This window comes from Pelodiscus sinensis, chromosome 1 (assembly GCF_052426305.1).
Source record: "Pelodiscus sinensis isolate ZL-2025 chromosome 1, ASM5242630v1, whole genome shotgun sequence".
Taxonomy (NCBI): Eukaryota; Metazoa; Chordata; order Testudines; family Trionychidae; genus Pelodiscus; species Pelodiscus sinensis.
The window spans coordinates 269,376,838-269,398,979 of NC_143052.1; the positions used below are offsets into that span (position 1 = coordinate 269,376,838).

General features: G+C 46.6%; 1 protein-coding gene across 3 annotated transcripts in view; it reads right to left on the minus strand.

Moving 5' to 3' along the window:
* Positions 1 to 16,037, minus strand: part of NDFIP2 (Nedd4 family interacting protein 2) — an 83,671-nt gene extending 67,634 nt beyond the window's left edge. The window contains exon 1 of one of the 3 annotated variants that reach the window (XM_075918832.2): positions 15,802 to 16,037. In XM_075918832.2, the coding sequence (XP_075774947.1) occupies positions 15,802 to 15,828 (27 nt within the window). In that variant the 5' untranslated portion in view covers positions 15,829 to 16,037. The remainder of the gene's footprint in view (positions 1 to 15,801) is intronic. The other 2 variants (XM_075918833.2, XM_075918834.2) reach the window with 2 other exon arrangements.
* Between the last annotated feature and the right edge of the window lie 6,105 nt (positions 16,038 to 22,142).

The window sequence follows — 22,142 nt, forward strand, 5'->3', positions numbered from 1 at the left end:
GCAGTGTGTGTATTTTGCTAATAACGTGATGAAGTTAGCTATTCTTATCTGCAGGCTTGCTAAGAAATACACCTCTTTTCCCCATAGTATCCAGCCTCTTCTAATCCTTGTCGTCGGAAGCTGTGTATGTATTTTGTTGCCTCCCTCTTTGATTGACTGCTTCCACAATCGAAGAGTTTGGTGTTGTGTGGGAGAACAGAAATTCTGCTCCATTAGGTGCTACAAACTATTTTTTGACAGCTCTTTTGTAGGTTGATGAAATTGTGGCCGGAGGGTTCCATATGTTTTTGGCTGAATCCATGAGGGCCTCATTCATGAGGATGGCTAATTTTTATTGAAGAGATGTGTGTAAAATAGTTGTGAGTGTATGCTGCAACTGCGGAGCATCTGAGAGAGGGATCTCCAGGGCATTCATGATTCTCTTGAAAAGCTCCTGGAACCATTTTATATCCTCCCCTGCTGTTGACTGTGGAGGCATTAACATGTTGTCTGTAGACACGGCAGAAGTATGTGCAGGTGGGGAAGGCTGTGATCTGTGCTCTTCCCCAGTGGTATCTCCATCCTGGTCCTCCGTGTCACAGCTGTTATGCTCTATGGGCTGACTGATGAATGGGACCATGGTGTCATGGGAGGCTGTGTAACCTGTTGTTGCCTATAAAGAGCCCAAGGATCCCAGCATGGCCAGTTAGGCGTAATGGGTGGTAGCATACCTTGTGGTGGCTGCCATTTCTGAGCCTGTCATGAGAAGAATGCCTTGATGCAGGATATGGATTATGTATCTCCTCCTCATCGTCACTAACGATTGCTGCTATAGAGCTGGCTGGAGTGGCTGAGAGAGAGTGCCCCGCTGAGTGTTTGGGGTACCATTGGTACCGAACAGGTGCGTTCCTGGTACCAAGTTCCTGGTGTCAGTTCAGCTGCCGTTGTGAACTGAGGCATTGGGGAGGGGCAGGCAGTACAGGAGGGTGGGAGGCGCTTGTGGCAGCATTAATTGTAAGGGAGGCTGCACATCATGAGCTATCAGTACCACGTTATTTCAGCAGTGCCACCTCAAGTAATGCGCTCCAGCTCGGTGCTGTGTGCAAATGCTGCTTGTTTCACGCCTCACTTGTCGGCGTGGGTTTCCCTGCTCGTGCTGACAATGAGGCTATTCTTTTCGCTTCTGTCAGTGGTTTGTCTGATGCGCAGTGCATCTGTTTGGTATCCCAGCTCTTCTACGTGCCAGTGTCTTTTGATTGCTGCTTGTCCAACACCTTTGCTTGTGGTAGAGGTGCAGCATTAGCACAGACTGATGGATGGCAATTCAGTACCCGAGGAGGAGCAAGACCATTTACAGTAAACTTCTGATAATCCGGCACCTTTAGGAGCCAGGGGGTGCCGGATTATCAGATATGCCGGACTATCAGAAGGGGGGATATGAGGGGTCTGGAGTGAGGTGGGAGGGGATGCCACCCCAGACTCCTCATAGCCCCCCCTTACGATAGTCCAGCTCTGCCCCAGGCGTCCCTGATTGAGCTGCTGCAGGTCAATTTCAGCAGCAGCTGAATGGGGGATGCCTGCAATAGAGCAGCTAGGGCGCTGTGGAACCAACCCGGCAGGACCCCAGCTGCTCTGCCCCACGGATCCCCGATTCAGCCGCTGATCTGTTTCAGCAGCGGCTGACTTTGGAACCCCTGGGTCAGAGCAACTAGGGTGCTGCCGGGTTGGTCCCGTAGCGCCGCCCCTCGGCACTGCGGGACCAACCCAGCAGCACCCCAGCTGCTCTGCCCCAGGGGTCCCCAACTCAGACACTGCTGAAACAGATCAGCGGCTGATTCCAGGAAGCCCGGGGCAGAACACCTCTGCCCCAGGCTTCCTGGAATCAGCCGCTGATCTGTTTCAGCAGCGGCTGAATGGGGGACCCCTGGGGCAGAGCAGGTGGGGTCCTGCCGGGTTGGTCCCGCAGCGCCGAAGGGTAGCGCTACGAGACCAACCCGGCAGCACCCCAGCTGCTCTGCTCCCGGCTTCCCCGATTCAGCTGCTGGTCAGTTTCAGCAGCAGCTGAATGGGGGAAGCCTGTCCGGCTGCCCCAGCACTTCCGGGTTCCTGATGGTGCCAGACCATCAGGAGTCCCGGAGCATTGGATGCCGGACTAATGGAATTTTACTGTATTAACATTAGTCTTTTGCCACTCCTTTGGGCTCAACCCGGGAGGAGCCACTCTTTCCGACCCCATCCCAGGTGATCTCTGTCTGGGAGGGATGGATCCATCAGGGTCAGTGGGCTGTCTTGAGCTACTCTCTATTAGGAACATTTTTAATTGAAGCCCCTTCGCTCTCCTAGAGCGGTTAGTCAATTTCTGGCAATGTGGGCAGTTGTCTGATACGTGACACTGCCCAAGACAGCGGAGGCACTGGTCGTGGCCATCGGCAATTGAAAAGGCAAGTTTGCAGATGGTACACTGCTTGAATCCAGACGAACCCAGCATCTCCCAGAGGGTCAGCAGTAGTGTGCAGCTGTTATGCGCTGCTAGTGTAATGAAGCAATCATCGCTTCTCTCTCTTTTTTTTTTTAAAGCCTTAGTAATAGAAACTATCACTATCTCTGAGAATGTAAACTATAACTGAACTTGTATAAACTATGAGGAAATAAGTCTTGAATTACATGAAAGGGAGACTGCTGATCTGCGAAAGTTGAGAAGGAACTGGGGGGGGGAAGGAGGAGGGAAATGGCTGCACGTGTGCATTTGCCTCCTCAGAACACTCACTAACTCCTCATGTGCAGCTGGCCAGGAGTACGGCTGTCACAAGTCTCTGTCTCTGGGCTCAGCAGTGCTAAAGCACCTAAGGTGGAGCACCCACAGGGACACTCTTCGCAGAACAACTGGCTGGATAACCATTCTCAGAGAGTAGTTACTAACGGTTCACAATCATGTTGGAAGGGAACAACAAGTAGGGGTCTGTTTTGGGATAGGTTCTGTTTAATACTTTTATTGACAATTTAGACGATGGCAGAGAGAGTACAATTGTTAAGTGTGCAGATGGTATCAAGCTGCAAGTGCTTTGGAAAATAGGGTCAAAATTCGAAATGATCTGGACCTACTAGAGAAATGGTCTGAGGTAAACAGGATGAAGTTTAATGAGGACAAATGCGTAGTACTCCACTTAGGAAGGAACACCCAGTTTCACATATACAGAATAGGAAGCAACTGTCTAGGAAGGAGTACATCTAGGGGTCATAGCGGACCACCAGCTAAATATGAGTCAGCAGTGTGACACTGATGCAAAAAAGCAAATGTGATTCTGGGATGCATTAACAGGAGTGTTGTGAGCAAGACATGAGAAGTCATTTTTCCGCTCTACTCTGTGCTGATTAGGCCTCTATTGGAGCAGTGAGTCCAGTTCTGGGCACCACATTTCAAAGATGATGTGGAGAAATTGGAGAAGGTCCAGAGAAGAGCAACAAAAATGATTCAAGGTCTAGAAAACATGAGCTATTAGGGAAAGCTGAAAGAATTGGGCTCATTTTGTTTGGAGAAGAGAAGATGGGGGGGGAGGGGAGAGAGCAGGAAGACGGGACATGACAGCCGTCTTCAGGAATCTAAAAGGGTGTTACATGGAGGAGGAAGAAAAATTGTTCTCCTTGGCCTCTGATGATAGGACAAGAAGCAATAGATATAAATTGCAGTAAGGGAGGGTTAGGCTAGACATTAAGAAAAACTGCCTGTCAGGGTGGTTAAACCCCGGAATAAATTGCCTAGGGAGGTTGTGGAATCTCCATCACTGGAGATATTTAATAGTAGGTTGGATAGACAGTATTTGGTCCTGCCGTGAGGGAAGGGACTGAACTCTATGACCTCTCAAGGTTGCTCCCAGTTCTAGTATTCTATGCTTCTATGATTAATTTCCCTAAACCTATAATCAATAACACTGTCAGAGTCCAACTGTAAACACTATCCTAATCATTTAAATTCAATAAAAAGGCTGTGCTGAAACTTCTCATATTTTAGCCTCTGAAGAAATATTTTTGGTAAGTTTATGCAAGATCAAGTGGAGTTACACTGCAATTTAAAAACACATGCCAATAAAACAAGCTCCCCAGTTAACATAAAATTCACCCACCCACTTAGTACTCAATGAGGACACATTCCTTTGACAGGCAGACAATCTGGGTAAGTGAAAAAATTATAAACTCATTAAATGCAGAGTTCCACACTGAGGATTGATTGTTTATCAACAAGTATCTCTGTGATGCTGGGGTTCAGAGTTTCTCTTGGGATGTGTCAAGTAAATGTTTGTGAAATAAAAGTATCTGGGGAAAGAGAACAGAACAGAACATTTAAAAAAATAGGGGGATAGGGTAGTTTATAAGTCTGGGGAACATTCAAATACTTAGAAATAAAAACAATTCTGAAACACTGGAGTTTGCAAGAGGCAGGGGGTGGCCATACTGGCTTCATTGGTAGCAAACTAGTTAATACTGAGATCCAGGATCTATTTTAACTTGACTTAGGCCAGGTCTACAATAAAATGAAAGGTTACATAGCTGGAGCTGACAAACCTTGCTTTGAGTTTACCCCAGGCCTCTCACTGTGGGAACAACAAAAGCAAATGCTCCAAGCAGCTTCCCTTACTCTTTGCAGAAGCAGGAGTTCTGGGAGCCCACGGGGGCACTCTGAGCTATATTTAGCAAGTCTTAACTAGACTGGTTATATCAAACTAGACCTGTAGTCAATCTACAGGTCTACATTTACTAACTTGCATCTGATTGTCTTTAGTATGAAACCTATTACCTAAGCAGTCTATCTTCCTGCAGGATTAAAATAAGGAAAAGAACCACAACCAATACCATTTCATAAACTCATAACAAGCAGTTACATGAGTAGTGCATTGGTTTTTTGTTATTACTACATCTCCAAAAATCTGTTAATAGTACTTTACCATAGTTTATTGATTTAAATACTTTTTTTAAGCTAACTAAAAGTTACAGGATGATGGATTTGAAAGTATGAAAACACAGAGGCTTGTCATGGTTTAAAATAACCTCCTCCCCAGTTCATACTGTAGAACCTCAGAGTTACACTCATCAGGCAATCATACACCTTATTCGACATTAAGTAAACAATCAGACATCAGAGGGGAAAAAAATACAGTATAATAAGATGCTAAATATAAATTACTAAAAAAGGGAAAGCAGCGTTTTTATTCTGATTACTGCTGTTGCAAAGCTTTATTAATTTAATGTTCAGATTTAAGCTTTTAAATTAACTGTAATATTTTGTTAAGGGTTATGAACAATCTCCATTCCTGATGTGTTTGTAAATGTGAAGTTCTCAGTTTCAAAAATGGTTTGGCTTAGTGTAATGGGGTTGGCACTCACCTCCCGAGAGTACTCCCATTTGGCCAAGGGTAGATTCCTGCACTCTGTCCATCTTAAAAGCCTTGCAGCTACTCAGCCCTCCCATCAAGCACCACACTGTGGAATCACAACCCTATCTGGGGTTCACCTCTAACAGAGGCCCATCCTGGTACCCTCTATAGTCCAGTTCATTCTATCAGTTGGTTTTCTCAATCAGAAGGAGTGTGTCTCCAGGAGGAGAAGCCTTGGAGGCACCAATGTTCTAACAGCTCCCCAAACTGAGCTGTCCTTGGTTCTGCCTACCAGGCAGCTACCACCCCGACACCCTTCTTTCCAGGTCTGGGCTGCAACTGAGCTGCCTCTAAGGCTAGGGTTGTTCTTAGAAAAATCTCCCGGTGGATTGTGGTTATGGCCCTCCTGGCCATAGGGATTAGCCCCATTGCACTCAGGCTCTCCAAATGTATTTTGTTTGTTTGTTCTCCATGAAAGAAAGCACCAGCTTATAGTTTTTGGAAGACAGGAGGATAAATTGAGACAAAGGAATTGATCACCAGGAAGATTAGAATTTCTAACAGGCACAAGTATCTGTTACAACCACAACTACAGAGCTTATAAAAAGGACCAGAGAAAGACTCCAGGACCTGTCTTGCGTACTAATCTACAGGAGCAGAGCTTTTGCCAGAGCCTTTATTATTTTTATAATGACATAGATGTGCAAATATTTTTAAAACAAAATTATGTTCCTGACTTGAGTTCTTCACAATCATAGAGCCAAACTGGGTTTGTTTTACTCCCTTAAGTCATCCCAGTTAAGTCAACGAGATTGGTTTACTTATGCACTCAAGCAGGTTTGGCCCTTAATGAGCAAGAGTGAAATGTTTAATTAAGCCTCCTTATATTCTTTAGTTGCTTGAAGGCTGGGTTCAGTGAGAACTTCCTGCTACTTTCAACTCCAGCTTACTGCTAGCATGTGTTTTGAAATATAGGAACATCTTACACACATGCACACAGCTCATCAGTCACGCTTCAACTAAATGGGGTGGATAGACTATTTTTATTTAACTGGTCTGTAGATTTTTCAGTATAAAAATTGTAATAAGGTGGGCATTAGATGTCAAGTTACATATTGAATAAAAATTTACTTTTCTTTAAATTTCGTTTTATATATATGTACACACTTCTACTATATAACATGCTAATTTCAACGTGAAAACTACTTACAGAAAAGGAACCTTCTTGAAACTGCCTTGTGTATGCTTGCTGATGTACACAAATGAATTTTTCTGCCTTTTCAATTACCTGTGTTTCTTGGCTCAATATTTATCAGTAATAGGAAGCTGGCTGTAGTTACACTACAGTCATTACTTAGGTCAGAATAATTAGGAAAGACTCATGCATAAAATAAATCCAAAGCCACAAAATGTGATACTTTTAAAATAGTCTAATATCTGATGTATGGCCCAATATCTGATGTATGACCCACTTACTTAAATAGACTGCAACATTCTACATTCATTATTTTTATTATTCAGTTATAATGCTTCAATGCAATAGGGACTGTTTAGGGAGGCAACACAATTGTTCCTCAAATAAGAATATAGTTATACACACACTTGAAAGGTAACCAGTGACACTACTAACTTCCACAATCCCATATCCTGTCTTCAGCAAATAAACAAGCCTTAATCTTTCCAGGCTGAAAATGCTACTGAACAGCTTCAAGTGCTAGGACAAGAGGTGGAGTGATTGTCACTTGCCAAAGGCTGTCTAGGAAGTTGTAAGTGACCTCAGACAGCATAAGCAAATGTAAACAAGCCTGGCTGAGCCTTCACCAATTCCAGGAAATTGTAAGCCATGAGAAGAAGTAAGCATGCAAGTAGGTTTATTGTGTTTTTAAAATGTTCTCATTGAGATTTTGTCCCAAGTAAATATTTCGATTTAAGAAAGCTGTTTGGTCACGAGTAACCCCTGTCATTGCTGCCATAGAAAATGGATTTTAGGTCAATATCAAATGTCACACCAGCCAAGATAATCAAACTGATACCCAGAGGATCACACCCAGAACTCGTAGGGAGAAAAATTCTATCCTGAGAAAGATGACAGGTCGTAGCCAGAGGAGCTGCATTCAAGACCAGGAGCAGTAAGAGGCGTGGTTAGCCTGGAAATTGTGATAATCAGTAATGTTAGGAATACACAGACAAATGGAGTTAACTTTAGTAATGCCTATACAATCATACGTGTTTGTGACAATTTTCCAAACTACACATATCAGTAGACAATTCTCTAAGTTCAAAAAAGGGTTTAAAATGATAAAGAAGTTATTCCACATTCCATGGTGTTCTCATTTAGTAATGTGTTGAGACATCACATAATGTATTAGGGATCTTTGAGATACTTACCACTTTCTAAAATACCACTTTCTAAAATACTTTACTAAGAACGAGAGGACTGGCATACCCAACAGTATAGTGTGCCTAGGTAAGCCTATGCTTAAATGATATATTAAAATAAAGTCACACACATTTGGAATGTGAACAAGCTAATTATTAAATATATGAATGAATGACAAGACCTTGTTAATATGCTCTACTACACTAAAAACTGTGACATACTGTATAACTTGTCAAAAAATAGTAAATTTCTGCTCATCCTCATTCCTTTGGTTTACAAAGGAAATCAAATAGTATTTTTTAAATGCCCCCCCAAAAAATTGAGAGACTTGAATGAGCAAGTAAAATTTTGTAAGATTCTTGCATATCACCTTATAATAATAAAGGCTGAACATGAAAGCTATCCTGAACATTACAACTCAATAGTTTACTACAGGCTGAACCTCTCTTGTCTAGCACTCTGGTCTGGCAACATCCATGGTGAGGCATGACTTCAGGTAGCTGGATGTCTACTTATAATGGGTGGGAACAAGTTTTACCACAGTCCCTTTATTTACAGCCACCAGCCATGGCTCTCAGTGTTCTGTGCTGTTATTTAGCTACAATTAATCCCTAAGGCTACATCTACAGTGGCAAGATTTTGCGCAAATACTTTTGACGCAAGAGTTTTTGCGTTAAAGTATTTGCGCAAGAGAGTGTCTACACTGGCATGTGCTTTTGCACAAAAGCATCCGTGCCAGTGTAGACGTTCTCTTTTGAAAGAAAGCTTCGATGGCCATTTTAGACATCAGGCTTTCTTGAGCAAGAAATTCATGTTGCCTATCTACACTGGCCGCTTGCACAAAACAATTGCATAAGAGGACTTTTTCCTGAGCAGGAGCATCATAGTTCTTGTGCAAGAAGCACCAATTTCACACATTAGAACGTCAGTGTTCTTGCACAAGAACTCCCCACCAGTGTAGACAGCATGTTTTTGTGCAAAATCATGCCAATGTAGACACGGCCCATATGTCTCTAAGAGCCCAATAAACAGTGCAAGTGTCGGTAATGCTGCTAGACAATACTGAACTCTCAACTCTCCAGTTTGGCATCAGTCAGGCCCCAAGGATGTCTTACTAGAGACGTTTGATCTGTTGCGTCTATTCATTTGCATTTAGTTACTCCATTTCTATTGTTCTCCTCTAATATGACTAAAAAAAATTCATTCAGATCACATCTCTGCAATGTGTTTGAATACAAAAATTAAAAGCCAATTAACACCAGATAACCTCCAAATTACAGAAGAACATACGAATGTGACATTGTGGGAAAACTGATAGCTAAAGAAATTTGTCTCCTTTTGAATTCAATCCTAGTGGAATTTTGTGTCTGACTTCAATTACCTAATAATGAACAGAGCAGCAAAAAGGGAGACAGACAAAACAGGAAAAGGCATAGCAGCGCTGTTCATGTGCATAATGAGGCTTTAGAATTGTGAAGCACTTGAACCAGTAATATTGCAGTTTACAAGATACTGAAGGGAGAAGAGGAAAGCGCACACACACAAAAAGGGTGACAATTGGCTCGTTTATCTCTGATGTCATATCCTCATAGGAGAGGATGACAAAATCCTACCCAGCAGTTAGTTGTTCACAGCCCAGCAGAAGTGATGACAGAAAGGGAGGTGCAGAAAGAGCAGTATCAATCACACACGTCCTAGGAGAGAGAAAGTTACATAATCATAGAATCATAGAACTGGAAGAGACCTCAGAAGGTCATCAAGTCCAGCCCCTGCTCTAGGCAGGACCAATTCCAACTAAATCAACCCGGCCAGGGCTTTGTCAAGCCGAGACTTAAACACCTCTAGGGATGGAAACTCCACTACTTCCCTAGGTAACCCATTCCAGTGCTTCACCACCCTCCTAGTGAAATAGTTTTTCCTAATATTCAACCTGGACCTCTCCCACCACAACCTGAGACCATTGCTCCTTGTTCTGCCATCTGTCACTACTGAGAACAGCCTCTCTCCATCCTCTTTGGAACCTCCCTTCAGGAAGTTGAAGGCTGCTATCAAATCCCCCCTCACTCTTCGCTTCTGCAGACTAAACAGACCCAAGTCCCTCAGCCTCTCCTCATAAGTCATACGCTCCAGCCCCCTAATCATTTTGGTTGCCCTCCGCTGGACCCTCTCCAATGCGTCCACATCCTTTTTGTAGTGGGGGGCCCAGAACTGGACACAATACTCCAGATGCGGCCTCACCAAAGCCAAATAAAGGGGAATGATGACATCTCTGGATCTGCTGGCAATGCTCCTCTTAATGTAACCTAATATGCCATTAGCCTTCTTGGCTACAAGGGCACACTGTTGACTCATATCTAGCTTCTCATCCACTGTAACCCCCAGGTCCTTTTCTGCAGAACTACTACTTAACCGGTTGGTCCCCAGCCTGTAACTATGCTTGGGATTCTTCCGTCCCAAGTGCAGGACTCTACACTTGTCCTTGTTGAACCTCAGATTTCTTGTGGCCCAATCCTCCAATTTGTCTAAGTCATTCTGTACCCTATCTCTTCCCTTAAGCGTATCTACCTCTCCCCCCAGCTTAGTGTCATCCGCAAACTTGCTGAGGGTGCAATTCATCCCCTCATCCGGGTCATTAATAAAGATATTGAACAAAACTGGTCCTAGAACCGAACCTTGGGGCACTCTGCTAGAAACCGACTGCCATCCTGACATCGAGCCATTGATCACTACCCGCTGGGCCCGGCCTTCTAGCCATTTTTCTATCCATCTTACCATCCATTATCCAATCCACAATCCCTTAACTTGCTGGCAAAAATATTGTGGAAGACCGTATCAAAAGCCTTGCTAAAGTCAAGGTATATAACATCCACTGACTTCCCCTTGTCCACCGAGCCAGTTACCTCATCATAGAAGCTAATCAGATTGGTCAGGCACGACTTGCCCTTTGTGATTCCATGCTGACTATTCCTAATCACTTTCCTCTCACCCAAGTGCCTCAATATGGATTCCTTAAGGATCCCTTCTATGATTTTTCCAGGAACCGAGGTAAGACTGACCGGCCTATAGTTCCCTGGATCATCCTTCTTCCCTTTTTTGAAGATGGGCACTACATTTGCCTTTTTCCAGTCATCCAGGATTTCTCCCGATCTCCACGACTTTTCAAAGATAATAGCCAAAGGCTCCACAATGACATTTGCCAACTCCCTCAGTACCCTCGGATGCACTAAGTCCGGACCCATGGATTTATGTACGTTTAGCTTTTCTAAATAGCTCCTAACCTGTTCTTTACCCACCACGGGCTGTCCATCTTCATCCCATCTTGTGTCACTTGGCGCAGAAGTCCAGGAGCCGACCTTGTCCGTGAATACAGAGGCAAAGAAAGCATTGAGTACTTCAGCTTTCCCCACATCATCTGTCACTAGGTTACCTCCTTCATCCATTAGGAGCCGCACACCCTCTCTGATCACCTTCTTGTTAACATGCCTGTAGAAACCTCTCTTGTTATCCTTCACATCCTTAGCCAGTCGCAATTCCATTTGCGCTTTCGCCTTCCTGATAACCCCCCGGCATTCTCGAGCTATACCTTTAAACTCCTCCCTGGTCATTTGTCCAAGTTTCCACTCTTTGTAAGCTTCCTTTTTGTGCTTAAGTTCACCAAGGATTTCCCCTGTAAGCCAGTCCGGTCTCCTACCAGGTTTGCCTCTCTTGCTACGCATCAGGATGGTTTCTTTCTGTGCCTTCAATAAGGCTTCTTTAAAATACTGCCAGCTGTCCTGGACTCCTTTCCCCTTCAGGCAGAATCCCCTGGGATGTTAACATATCAGATCTCGGAGGGAGTCAAAATCTGCTTTTTTGACGTCCAAGGTGTGTATTTTACTACTCCCTTTTCTTCCTTTCGTCAGGATCCTGAAATCTACCATCTCATGATCACTGCTTCCCAGGTTGTCACCCACCTCCACTTCCCCTATTAGTTCCTCCCTGTTTGTGAGCAGAAGGTCAAGCTGTGCACGGCCCCTGGTCGGATCCTTCAGCACCTGTGTAAAGAAGTTATCCCCCACATTCTCCAAAAACTTCCTGGATTGCCTGTGTACTGCCGTATAGGTTTTCCAGCAGATGTCAGGGTGATTAAAGTCCTCCACGAGAACCAGGGCCTGTGATCTGGAAGCTTCGCTCAGTTGTCCAAAGAAAGCCTCATCTACCTCATCCACCTGATTTGGTGGCCTGTAGCAAACACCAGCCACAACATCAATGCTGTTTGCTCCTTTAAACTTAACCCATAGACTCTCAACAGGTTTTTCTCCCTCTTTATACTGGAGTTCAGAGCAATCGTAGTGCTCTCTTACATATAGTGCAACTCCTCCTCCTTTTCTCCCCTGCCTGTTGTTCCTGAACAGTCTATACCCTTCCATGACAGCGCTCCAGTCATGCGAGTCATCCCACCAAGTCTCTGTTATCCCAATTAAATCATATTTCTTGGTCTGGGCCAGGGCCTCCAGTTCTTCCTGTTTGTTGCCCAGGCTTGTCGCATTAGTGTACAAACACTTCAGGTAACCAGTTGATTGTCCTATCTTCTCCATTCGAAACATGGGTCCTCCTTTCTTGCCCCTTCCTCTCTGCATTTCTTCCCGGTATCCGACTTTCCCACTCCCCTCAGGGTTTTGGTCACCGTCCCCCGACGAACCTACTTTAAAGCCCTCCTCACTAGGTTTGCAAGCCTGCCCGCGAAGATGCTCCTTCCTCTCTTCCTTAGATGGATCCCATCTCTTCCTAACAATCCTTGCACCCGGAACAGAGTCCCATGGTCGAAGAAACCAAAGCCCTCTCTGCGACACCATCTGCGCAACCACGCATTTAAGTCCTCAATTAGACGATCCCTACCCAGTCCTTTCCCTTCAACAGGGAGGATGGAGGAGAATACCACTTGCGCTCCAAATTCTTGGATCCTTCTTCCTAGCGCTACATAATCCGCAGTAACACGCTCAAGATCATTCTTGGCTGTATCATTAGTTCCCACGTGGAGAAGTAGGAAGGGGTAGCGATCCGAAGGTTTGATCAGCTTGGTAAACCTCTCAGTGACATCCTGAATGCGAGCTCCCAGTAAGCAGCACACCTCTCGAGATTCCAGGTCCGGACGGCAGAGGGATGACTCAGTCCCTCTTGGGAGGGAGTCCTCGACCACCACCACCCGTCGTTTCCTTTTGGGCGTGGTGGCCGTGGAACCCCCATCCGTAGGACTACGCATCCCATGCCTTCCAGTAGATGGTGTTCCCTTCTGGTTTCTTCCTTGTGAGGTCCCTTCCAGAGCTTTCAGCACTTCAGAGCCTGCGGAGAGAGCTTGAAAGCGATTGCTTACCTCTATAGCATCGGGGGATTCCCGTGCTGGCCTTTTTCCCCTTCTAGAAGTTACATGCTGCCAGTTCTCTTCTTGGTCACGTACTGCCCTCTCTGGCTCTTCTGCCTGCCGTGCTTGAAGGATTAACTGCTGCTTTCTATCGAGGAAGTCTTCACCCTCTCTGATCAAGCGTAGGGTCGACACTTGGGCCTCCAGTCCTCTAATTTTTTCTTCCAAAATGTCGACCAGCTTGCACTTGGTGCAGATGAAATCCGTTCTTTCTTCCGGGAGTAAGACAAACATGGCACACGCTGTGCAGGTAACAACCGCAGACCCATCACCAACCATCGCTGCTGTCCTGGAAAACGGATTTAAAAAGAAAGGCAAGAGAACCTCCCACCCTTCCCTCTCCCCTTCCAATCTCCCTCTCAAAACTCCCTGTTAGCAATCAGCTGTTCGCAAGCTCCTTGGTCACTTGCCCACTGCCTTATAAAGCCCCTCCCCCTACCAAGGCTCAGCCAATCAGCAGAGGCTTCTAGAATTCAAACTTTAATTAGAAGCCAACAGTTTCCACCTGCCAATCACAGCACAAACTCCATCAAGGGGAGGGGGAGGGCAGAGGGGCGAAGGGGGGGAAGAAGAAAGAGTCCCAGACCGCACCAGGCCCAACCTAAAATGCCAGTCCATCGCGCGCTGGGGACTGTTACCCAACCCCTTCCGCGCGTGCGGGAAGGCAGCAGGGGGTCTGGGACTGCGCCAGCTCTGGCTGCTCAGGCAACATGAGCGTCCCAAGTGGTTGGGGCTGGTGTGATCTGGGACTCCCCATTCCGAGCCTGTTCCCTCCCCCCCCCCCCCCCCCACAGGCAGGAAGCAGAGGAATAAAATCCCCAGCACGCCTGTTCCAGCTGCTTGGGGAGCACATGCTGCCTGAGCAGCTGGAGCCAGCATGCTGGGGATTTTATTCCCCTGCTGCCTGCCTGCAGAGGAGGGAGGAGTCCCAGATTGCAACCTCTCACGAAGCTTGCGCCTTACTCCTCCCCTCCGCGCGGCAGTAAGCGCTGCCTGAGCAGCCAGAACCGGCACAGTCCAAGACACCCAACCCCTTCCCCATGTGCAGGAAGGCAGCAGGGGAACGAAGTCCCCAGAGTGCAATGGACCGGCATTTTAGGTTCCGGTTTTAGGTGCCGGTTGTTCGGGGGGGGGGGGGGGGGGAGAGAAAGAGCAGTCCGCACACTTCAGGTACCAGGCACACAGCTGCAGAACTCTCCCCACCACGCTGGAAGCCCGTGCTACCTCCGTTGTTCCTGGAGATAGCAACAGCACAACATTCATCTTGGGGGGTGGGGGCCGTGAGAGCCCCCCCCAAAAAGCCTCACAATCGATTAGTTGGGCCCCCTGGATTGACCAGTAGATCGCAATTGATGGGTTGGTGACCACAGCCCTATAGTAAGCACCCAAGTAAAACATGAAAGGCACAGCTACCATCAAAGGAAGAGTTAACTATCACTTTGTAAGTTTTGAACAAACAACCTTGATGCAGTCCTAAAAAATACCTAAACAAATATTTGTAATTATTTTCCATTACATAAACACAAGAAATGTTTACATTCAAACAGGTTAGGTCTTGTGCTCCAGAAAGATGAGGAAATGGACTAAAAGTATGTGTAACTGACTTGTTTTCATTATTTACTTCTGAGTTTGAAACCTTGAATATAAAATTACATTTTATTAATTTGAATTATGACTGGTCACACAAATTAACCTTTTAAAACATTATGGTCCTTTAAAAATATGATTAAAAGCCACAAAACACAAGACTATGGATAAGAGCAATAAGGTTAAAACTTCCTCTAAGTCAGTCTTGTGATTATTGCTGAGCCTCCATTTCACAACTGTAATTTATGTGCTGTTAAATATAGGTACTGTGACTAGAAAGACAACACAATTCATGACTGAAGGGTTGTCATCTGTGATTCTGGCTTTGGGAAAGGAAGTAGCCACACGGTGGGAAAGGAACATTACGCCTAGAAGTTAATGAAGGGGATTCTCTGAAAGACTGGAGAATGGGTCTCCCAAGGAGAGATTACACCCCATGTTACATCCCCAAACCAGAGAACCACAGATTACTCAGAAGAGCGTTTAAGAAAAAAACTACACCACCTCAGGCCAGCCCACATAGGAAGGAAGGACGAACTGGGGAAATTACCCCGTCACTCGTCGCTTCCCTTCCATGTTCTCAAGGTGGGTGGGGCAGACATAACAATGTCGTTAATTTGAGATTCCTTCCCCTTTGGATAAAAGCTCTGTCGACTGCAGCCGTGGGCCTGCGAGTTAACCTGCACTAGTCACCCCCGCCCCAGCAGCCAGGGGGAGAGTGGCCGAGTCCAGCGGGGCGATGGCGAGTGCCAGCCCCTCGGCGGCCGGGGCACGGGCACGGGATCAAGGTTAAGCGCTGCGGGGCCATTTCGCTGAGGCCCCCCCAATGCGCGAGGCTGGCGGGAGCTGGGCACTCACCGCCCCGACCCCGGCCCAGCGACCCCTCCCCGCCTCTCCCGGCGGCGACACCGCGACCCAGGCCGGCTGCTCCGTGACAGGCTCGCTGTGCAGTCCCCACGGCGGCGGGCCCCACGTCTCTGCACAGCCGGGAAGGCAGGCAGGCTCCGGCCGGTGGCCGCAGAGCCGCCCGGGCCGCAACGGGGGTCGCGGGCCGCGCGGCGGAAGGAGACGGACCAGTCACTCACCACTTGGTAACGGCTGGCGGGCTCCATCCCGGCCGCCCGCGGACACACACAGGCGCGGCCCAACCACCGACTCCTCCGCACCCGCTCGCTGCTCGCGATCCCTCCGCGGCTGCCGCCCTGGGTCCCTGCCGCAGCGGCCGGGCCCTACCTTCCTCCTCCGCCCACCGCCCCTCCCCCTCCGGATGCGGCCTGGGTTCCGACCCGCCTTCCGGGGGCGGGCGCCGCGCGACAGCCGCTCCCCCCGCGGCCGAGGGGCACTAAGGCGCCGCCCCCTCCCCGTGACGCACGTAATAAGAGGCGGGGGAGGGGAAGCGAGTACACGCATCACCACCGCCTGGCCCCTGCCTGCAGCTCTCCCCCCGCCCCCCAGGTGACTGGCGTGTGTCCTGCCCCCCGCCCTGCCCCGCTGCTTGAGCCTCCCGGCCCCCGGCTCTGCGCCGCAGCGCGGATACCAATCGCCGCAGCGCTTACGCGCCCTGTACTCCGCTGCCCCCGCCCCCACTCCCGGCCTTTTACCTCTTATGCAGATTAGCTTGCTCTTGCACATATATATGCATTGGCTCTAAACAGGTTTCAGGCCTCACGCATAAGCAATTTACAAACAGTAACAAAACGTTCATGAAAAAAAGCGTTCATGAGTACTTAAAGGTACTCACAAATGGCTGAACCCAGTGGTACTCAGACGCACATTGGTCTGCTCCAATATATTTAGCAATGAACCCTTTTTATACCTTTTAACAAACAGGTGATGCCATTGCTATCACTGACTTCAGCTAAAAACAATTTGAGACCGTTCATCCTAACTTCCAGTCTTAATCCAGATAGGATTTACAACCTTCTTATTTTTTCCTGTTTTTTGTTGCAGCCAAAGGTTTACATAGAAAATAATACTAGCCTGTGGGGTGAAAAGATCCATGACGACTCCTTTTAGGAAAGATTTGGTGTTTTTTTTTTTAATTGAAAAACCAACTGCATTCACCCCTTCCAGTCAGAGGCCTTTTTATAAACTTCCTCTGATATAATTAGTTATTCTTTGACCAGAAATCCTCCAAAATTCATTTTGTGGCTTCTTGCCTATGCAAACCATATGTCCCAGTTTTTCCAGGACAATTCCCATTTTAAAACTCCTAGCCCAGTGTCTCTCTACAACAGTGAAATCTGGAAATCAGTGCATGGGGAAGAAAGCCCCCAAGTTCCCTGCTAGATGCGGCTTGTGCATGCTGCCATTTCCTTTACTCCACCCCCTAGACAGCTTCCCAGCACTCCCTGGAGGCTTTTCCCTTTGTTCCCATGGGTCAGAATCTAGCCCATGGCATGGGAGCAAAGGGGAAAGCTTCTGGGGGGAGGGAGAGCACTGTGCAGAATCTGGCCAATAGGAGCTTCCTCTGCACAGCTCTTCCCTCCCTTCCCAAGAGATGGGGCAACGTAAATGCAGGGACATGCTGTGCTCAGGCCTGGTGCTACCCAACTCCCAGCTCTGCTCCTGCAGAGGCTCAGTATGAATAGCCCAGAAGCATTGCGTGGGGTGGGGTGTTTTCCCAAAGCAAAGGGGCACGAACTAACCTGCCTTCATCCCCAGGACTTTGCTGCACATGAAACCTGTCTCAGGGAGTGGCAGAAATCCTCACCTGAGACAATTCCTGTGTGAACCATTCACACAGGAACCAGGAGCAAAGCCTCACAGCAGGGGCAGTCACTAGGAGTGTCCATACGGGACAGACTGAGCACAATGTTAGTTGCCTTTGAGTCTGGGGGGCTCTGGGTCGGGGCTGCTGAGGAGCAAGGCTGGGAAGTGGTGTCACAGAGGAAGTTGGAGGGCGGGAACCTCAGAACTTCCTGCTTCTGCCTTCCAAAGCTTTGTTTTGCCTGGCAGAGAATCCTGGCCCTGGCAGGGGGAGGTGCCAAAGGCCCCCACCGCCGCTCCGATGGCCTGAATCTAAGTGTCCCGAGCACAGAGCCTCGCGATCTCCTGGCCCCCTGCTAGAATTGCAGCACTCAGAGCGAACAGCTGGGGGCTTGGCAAAGCCGCCCTGAGGGTCACACCTGTCTGTACCAGTGACCAGTGCCTGCCTTGGAAGAAGGCAGAGATTTTAGAAACACTGCTGTAGATCTAGGGGGGCAGGGGAGAGGGGGAACACTTTAAAGCTAAAGTTATTTTGCCTTAAAACTAATGAATCCTTACGTTCCTTTCTCAATTATCACAAAATGTTTCTTTATAATGGAAGAAAAGGCTGCATATCTTCCTATACGGAAATCTACTCATTTTAAAAGATAGCACAGAACAGATACATAAGGGCTGTGTCTAGACTGGCCAGTTTTTCCGGAAAATCAGTCACTTTTCCGGAAAAACTTGCCAGCTGTCTACACTGGCCGCTTGAATTTCCACAAAAGCACTGACTTCCTACTGTAAGAAATCAGTGCTTTTTGCGGAAATACTATGCTGCTCCCGTTCGGGCAAAAGTCCTGCGCAAAAAGGCCAGTGTAGACAGCTGAGATTTGTTTTCTGCAAAAAAGCCCCGATCGCGAAAATGGCGATCGGGGCTTTTTTGCGGAAAAGCGCGTCTAGATTGGCCGCGGACGCTTTTCCACAAAAAGTGCTTTTGCGGAAAAGCATCCGTGCCAATATAGACGCGCTTTTCCGGAAATGCTTTTAACGGAAAACTTCCGTTAAAAGCATTTCCGGAAAATCATGCCAGTGTAGACGTAGCCAAGCACTTTAGTTAAAATTAAATGATCTAAAAAGTTGCATTTGTGCAAGGCCAGGGGGAAAGCTTGCTCATTACAGCTGCCAAGCAAAAACCACCTGTTCTGGTCACAGACCTATGATGAGATTTTAAATATGAGCAACTTACATATAACAAATCTCAAAACAGGCTGAACCTAAAACAGTATTGTTTAAAACTAATTGAGTTTAAATGTGTACAATTTTTGACAAACACTGTAAACTTAAGTAACTACTATCTATCCATTGGGAGTGATGAAGCAAAATAATTTCAAAAAGCTTTTGCCAGTCTTCCCTTAAAGCCTGTAAAGGCCAGATCTGCAATGAGCTCTCCATTCTCATTAACTTCAGAGTTCACTGGGTCTTAAGTAAATGGATCTTGAATGTGTTTTGCATTTTAATTATTCTAACACACAACAAGGGAAACTAGGAGATTAAAAAGTGAATTTCTTCACCATGTGCCATTTCAGCCACTGTCATCCAATCAGTCCTCTACAGAAATATTCTTGCATTTGGACAATACATCTGTCTTGATGACTCCTGTGGGGGTCTGAAATGTGCAGCACTGATAGTTAGGAAAAATACTTTTCAGCTTTGTAAATTGAGTCCATTTGAAATCACAGCCAAAATGTACAGGCAACCCCTGCACGCATGACCTAATTGGTTCCTGGAGAACTGACGTAAGTTGAAACCTTTTTTCCCATAGATGCAATGATAAAAATGGGGGTTCTGTTACTGGCCCGCTTTGTTTGCTGGGAGTTGTAGTCCGCAGCGCGAGGTGCTCCCAGAGCTGGCTGGGGGCTGTGCCGGGGGAGGGCAGCAGTCAAAGCAAGGCAGTCATAAATGTGGGGAGTCGTATGTTGGGCAGTCGTAAGTCGGGGCTCGCCTGTATATGAAACAATACAATTTCAATTGAATGATTAGTAGGCAGTGGTGCATCAGCAGTGATGAAAAGGCGGAGGGGAAAAGCTTGTCATAAGACGATGTAAGTGGGTGTCCTTCCTGCCCAGCCCCAAGTGCTCCAGAGTGTCATGAGCTCAGCCTCCACCCCACCTCCTCATTGCTCAGCTCCTGCCTATGGCCACTTGCCAGAAGCCACTGCCAGGTCAGGGGAGTGAGCTGGGCTTTCTGCTCCAAGCTGCTGGCACCAGCCCAGTTCATGGGGCACAGAGATCCCCCCCCCCCCCCGCAGCCAAGAGCCAGCACCAGCTCCCCATGATAGCCCTTGTCCCAGTGCACAGGGCCACACCGAGTCCCTTCAGGCCCTGTTGTGCCACTAGAGCCTCCTCACACATCCTGTCCCTGTGCACAACACTACCACATACATGTATCTTGCCCATACTGCCACTTCCACACACCACTATACACAGCTCCTCTCTAGTCACAGCACCAGCAGCACATCCACCACCCCACACACCATGCCCCTACACACTTCACCACTTCCACACACCCTCTCCAGATACACAGTGCCACCAACATGTATACACATGCACTGCCCACAGGCACAGCACTGTCATACACACCCTGCCCCTACACACACCACACCACATCACCTCCCCACAGCACACCAGCACCTCCTATGAGGCCCAAACCCATCCCAATTGGTAGAGGGGCGGTGAGAGGAGTTCTTGAGAGGTCTCATGACACCTTTTGCTTCTGGTCATGTGTCCATCTTGACCCCAGCTGTACTACCCCCAGGGGCGGGACTGCCTCAGGCAGGCAGGCAGGGCCTTAAAGGTCAGGTGGCGTGACTAATGTTTGATTCATGGTAGGGCCCTTATATCAAGTGTTCCCATTTTTGGTTCAGAAAATATGCTCACCATGATTATCACTTGTATTCAAGCCCTTTCTCGTACTTGTTAGTAAAAGAGCCTTTTTTGACATCATGCATATATTTCCTTAACCAAACTTAAACTACCTTCTTATCTGGGCTGGAAGATACCTGATTTTAAACTTGGTGGGTCACTCATTATCAACCATCTACAACCTATCCTGGCAAATGACCCCTCACTCTCACATGCCTTGGGAGACCGGCCAATCCTCACCTACAGACAACCCCCTAACCTCAAACAAATTCTTTCCAGCAACCACACAGCACATCTCCATCATATTCATCCAGTAACCCATCCCTGTAATCAATTCCAGAGCCAACTCTGTCCACACATCTATAAAAAAGTGACATTACAGGACCTAACCACATAAATCACCACATCAAAGGCTCATATAACTGCACATCCACCAGTGTGATATATGCCATCAATGCCCCTGTGCCATGTACCATATATTGGCCAAACTGGACAGTCTCTACAATGAAGGATTAATGAACACAAATCAGATATTCAAAAAAGTAACACACAGAAACCTATTGCAGAACATTTTAACATACCCAGGCACTCATTAATGGATCTCAAAGTTTCCATATTATTACAAGCCAATTTCAAAAACAAGCTTGAAAGGGAAGCAGCGGAGCTTAATTTCATTTGCAAGTTTGATACCTACAATAGAGCTTTAAACAAAGACCTTAACTGGATTACCCCCTACATTCTACATCCTAATGACATTAAAAGCCAAATGATGGGTATTTAGAACCCACTCTTATTAACTTCATTTAGGGTGGACACTCTGACTATTCTTTTCCCGTTTTTTTCCTCCTTTCCTTTCCCTCACCATCCCCTCTCTTGGTGCATCTACACAGCAGCGTTTTTCCGGAAAAACGGCTGTTTTTCCAGGAAAATAATACTTGCATCCACACTGCCATTGAGTTCTTTTGACAGAAAGTCAAAAGAACGGAGGGATTTTTCCGACAGAGGTAAACCTCATTCTATGAGGAAGAAGCCTTTTTCCAAAAAAACATTTTCGGAAAAAGGCATGTGTAGACACAGAAGAGGGAGTTCTTTCGAAAAAAGAGGCCTCCAGGAAATAGTACAGGTGCCCTGGTGGCCATTCCACCCATACTAATCACAACTTAAATGTGAGATAACGTCCAATCAGTGTGGACATTATCTTTCAAAAAAGCACATCACGTTTTCATTGCGCTTTTGCTGTGTGGATGCTCTCTTACGAAATAAGCTTTTCTGGAAGATCTCTTCCGGAAAAGCTTCTTCTGAAAGAAGCTTGCAGTCTAGATGTAGCCTCTTTCTCTGCTATTTATTTGGAACCTGGACCTCTTAAACTCCATTCATCTGAAGAAAGTGGGCTGTGCCTGCAAAAGCTCATGATACCATCTACATTTTTATTAGGCTCTATGATGCTGCAGGACTATTAATTGTTTTTAAAAGTTTTTTCAAGTACAGACTAACAAGGCTACCCCTCTCTTACTTTGCAATTACCTACAGATATCAAATTTTGTATAAACAATCCTGCTACTTAACTTAGCTAAATGCACTACTTTTTACACCAGAATATGCTGGGTGAAAGGTTTAAATATTTTTTTCAGATGAAAAACAAAAATAAGTCATGACTATTATGATTAGAGTTCATGACAAATATTTGCTAATAAATTTAAAATTTAATTGCCTATTCAACTGTCATTTTAGTGCAAACAAAATGTTTACTGTTACAAATCACAAAATTCAAATTAGTTTCAGGAAAAGTAATGGAAGTTTGATTCAAATTTACT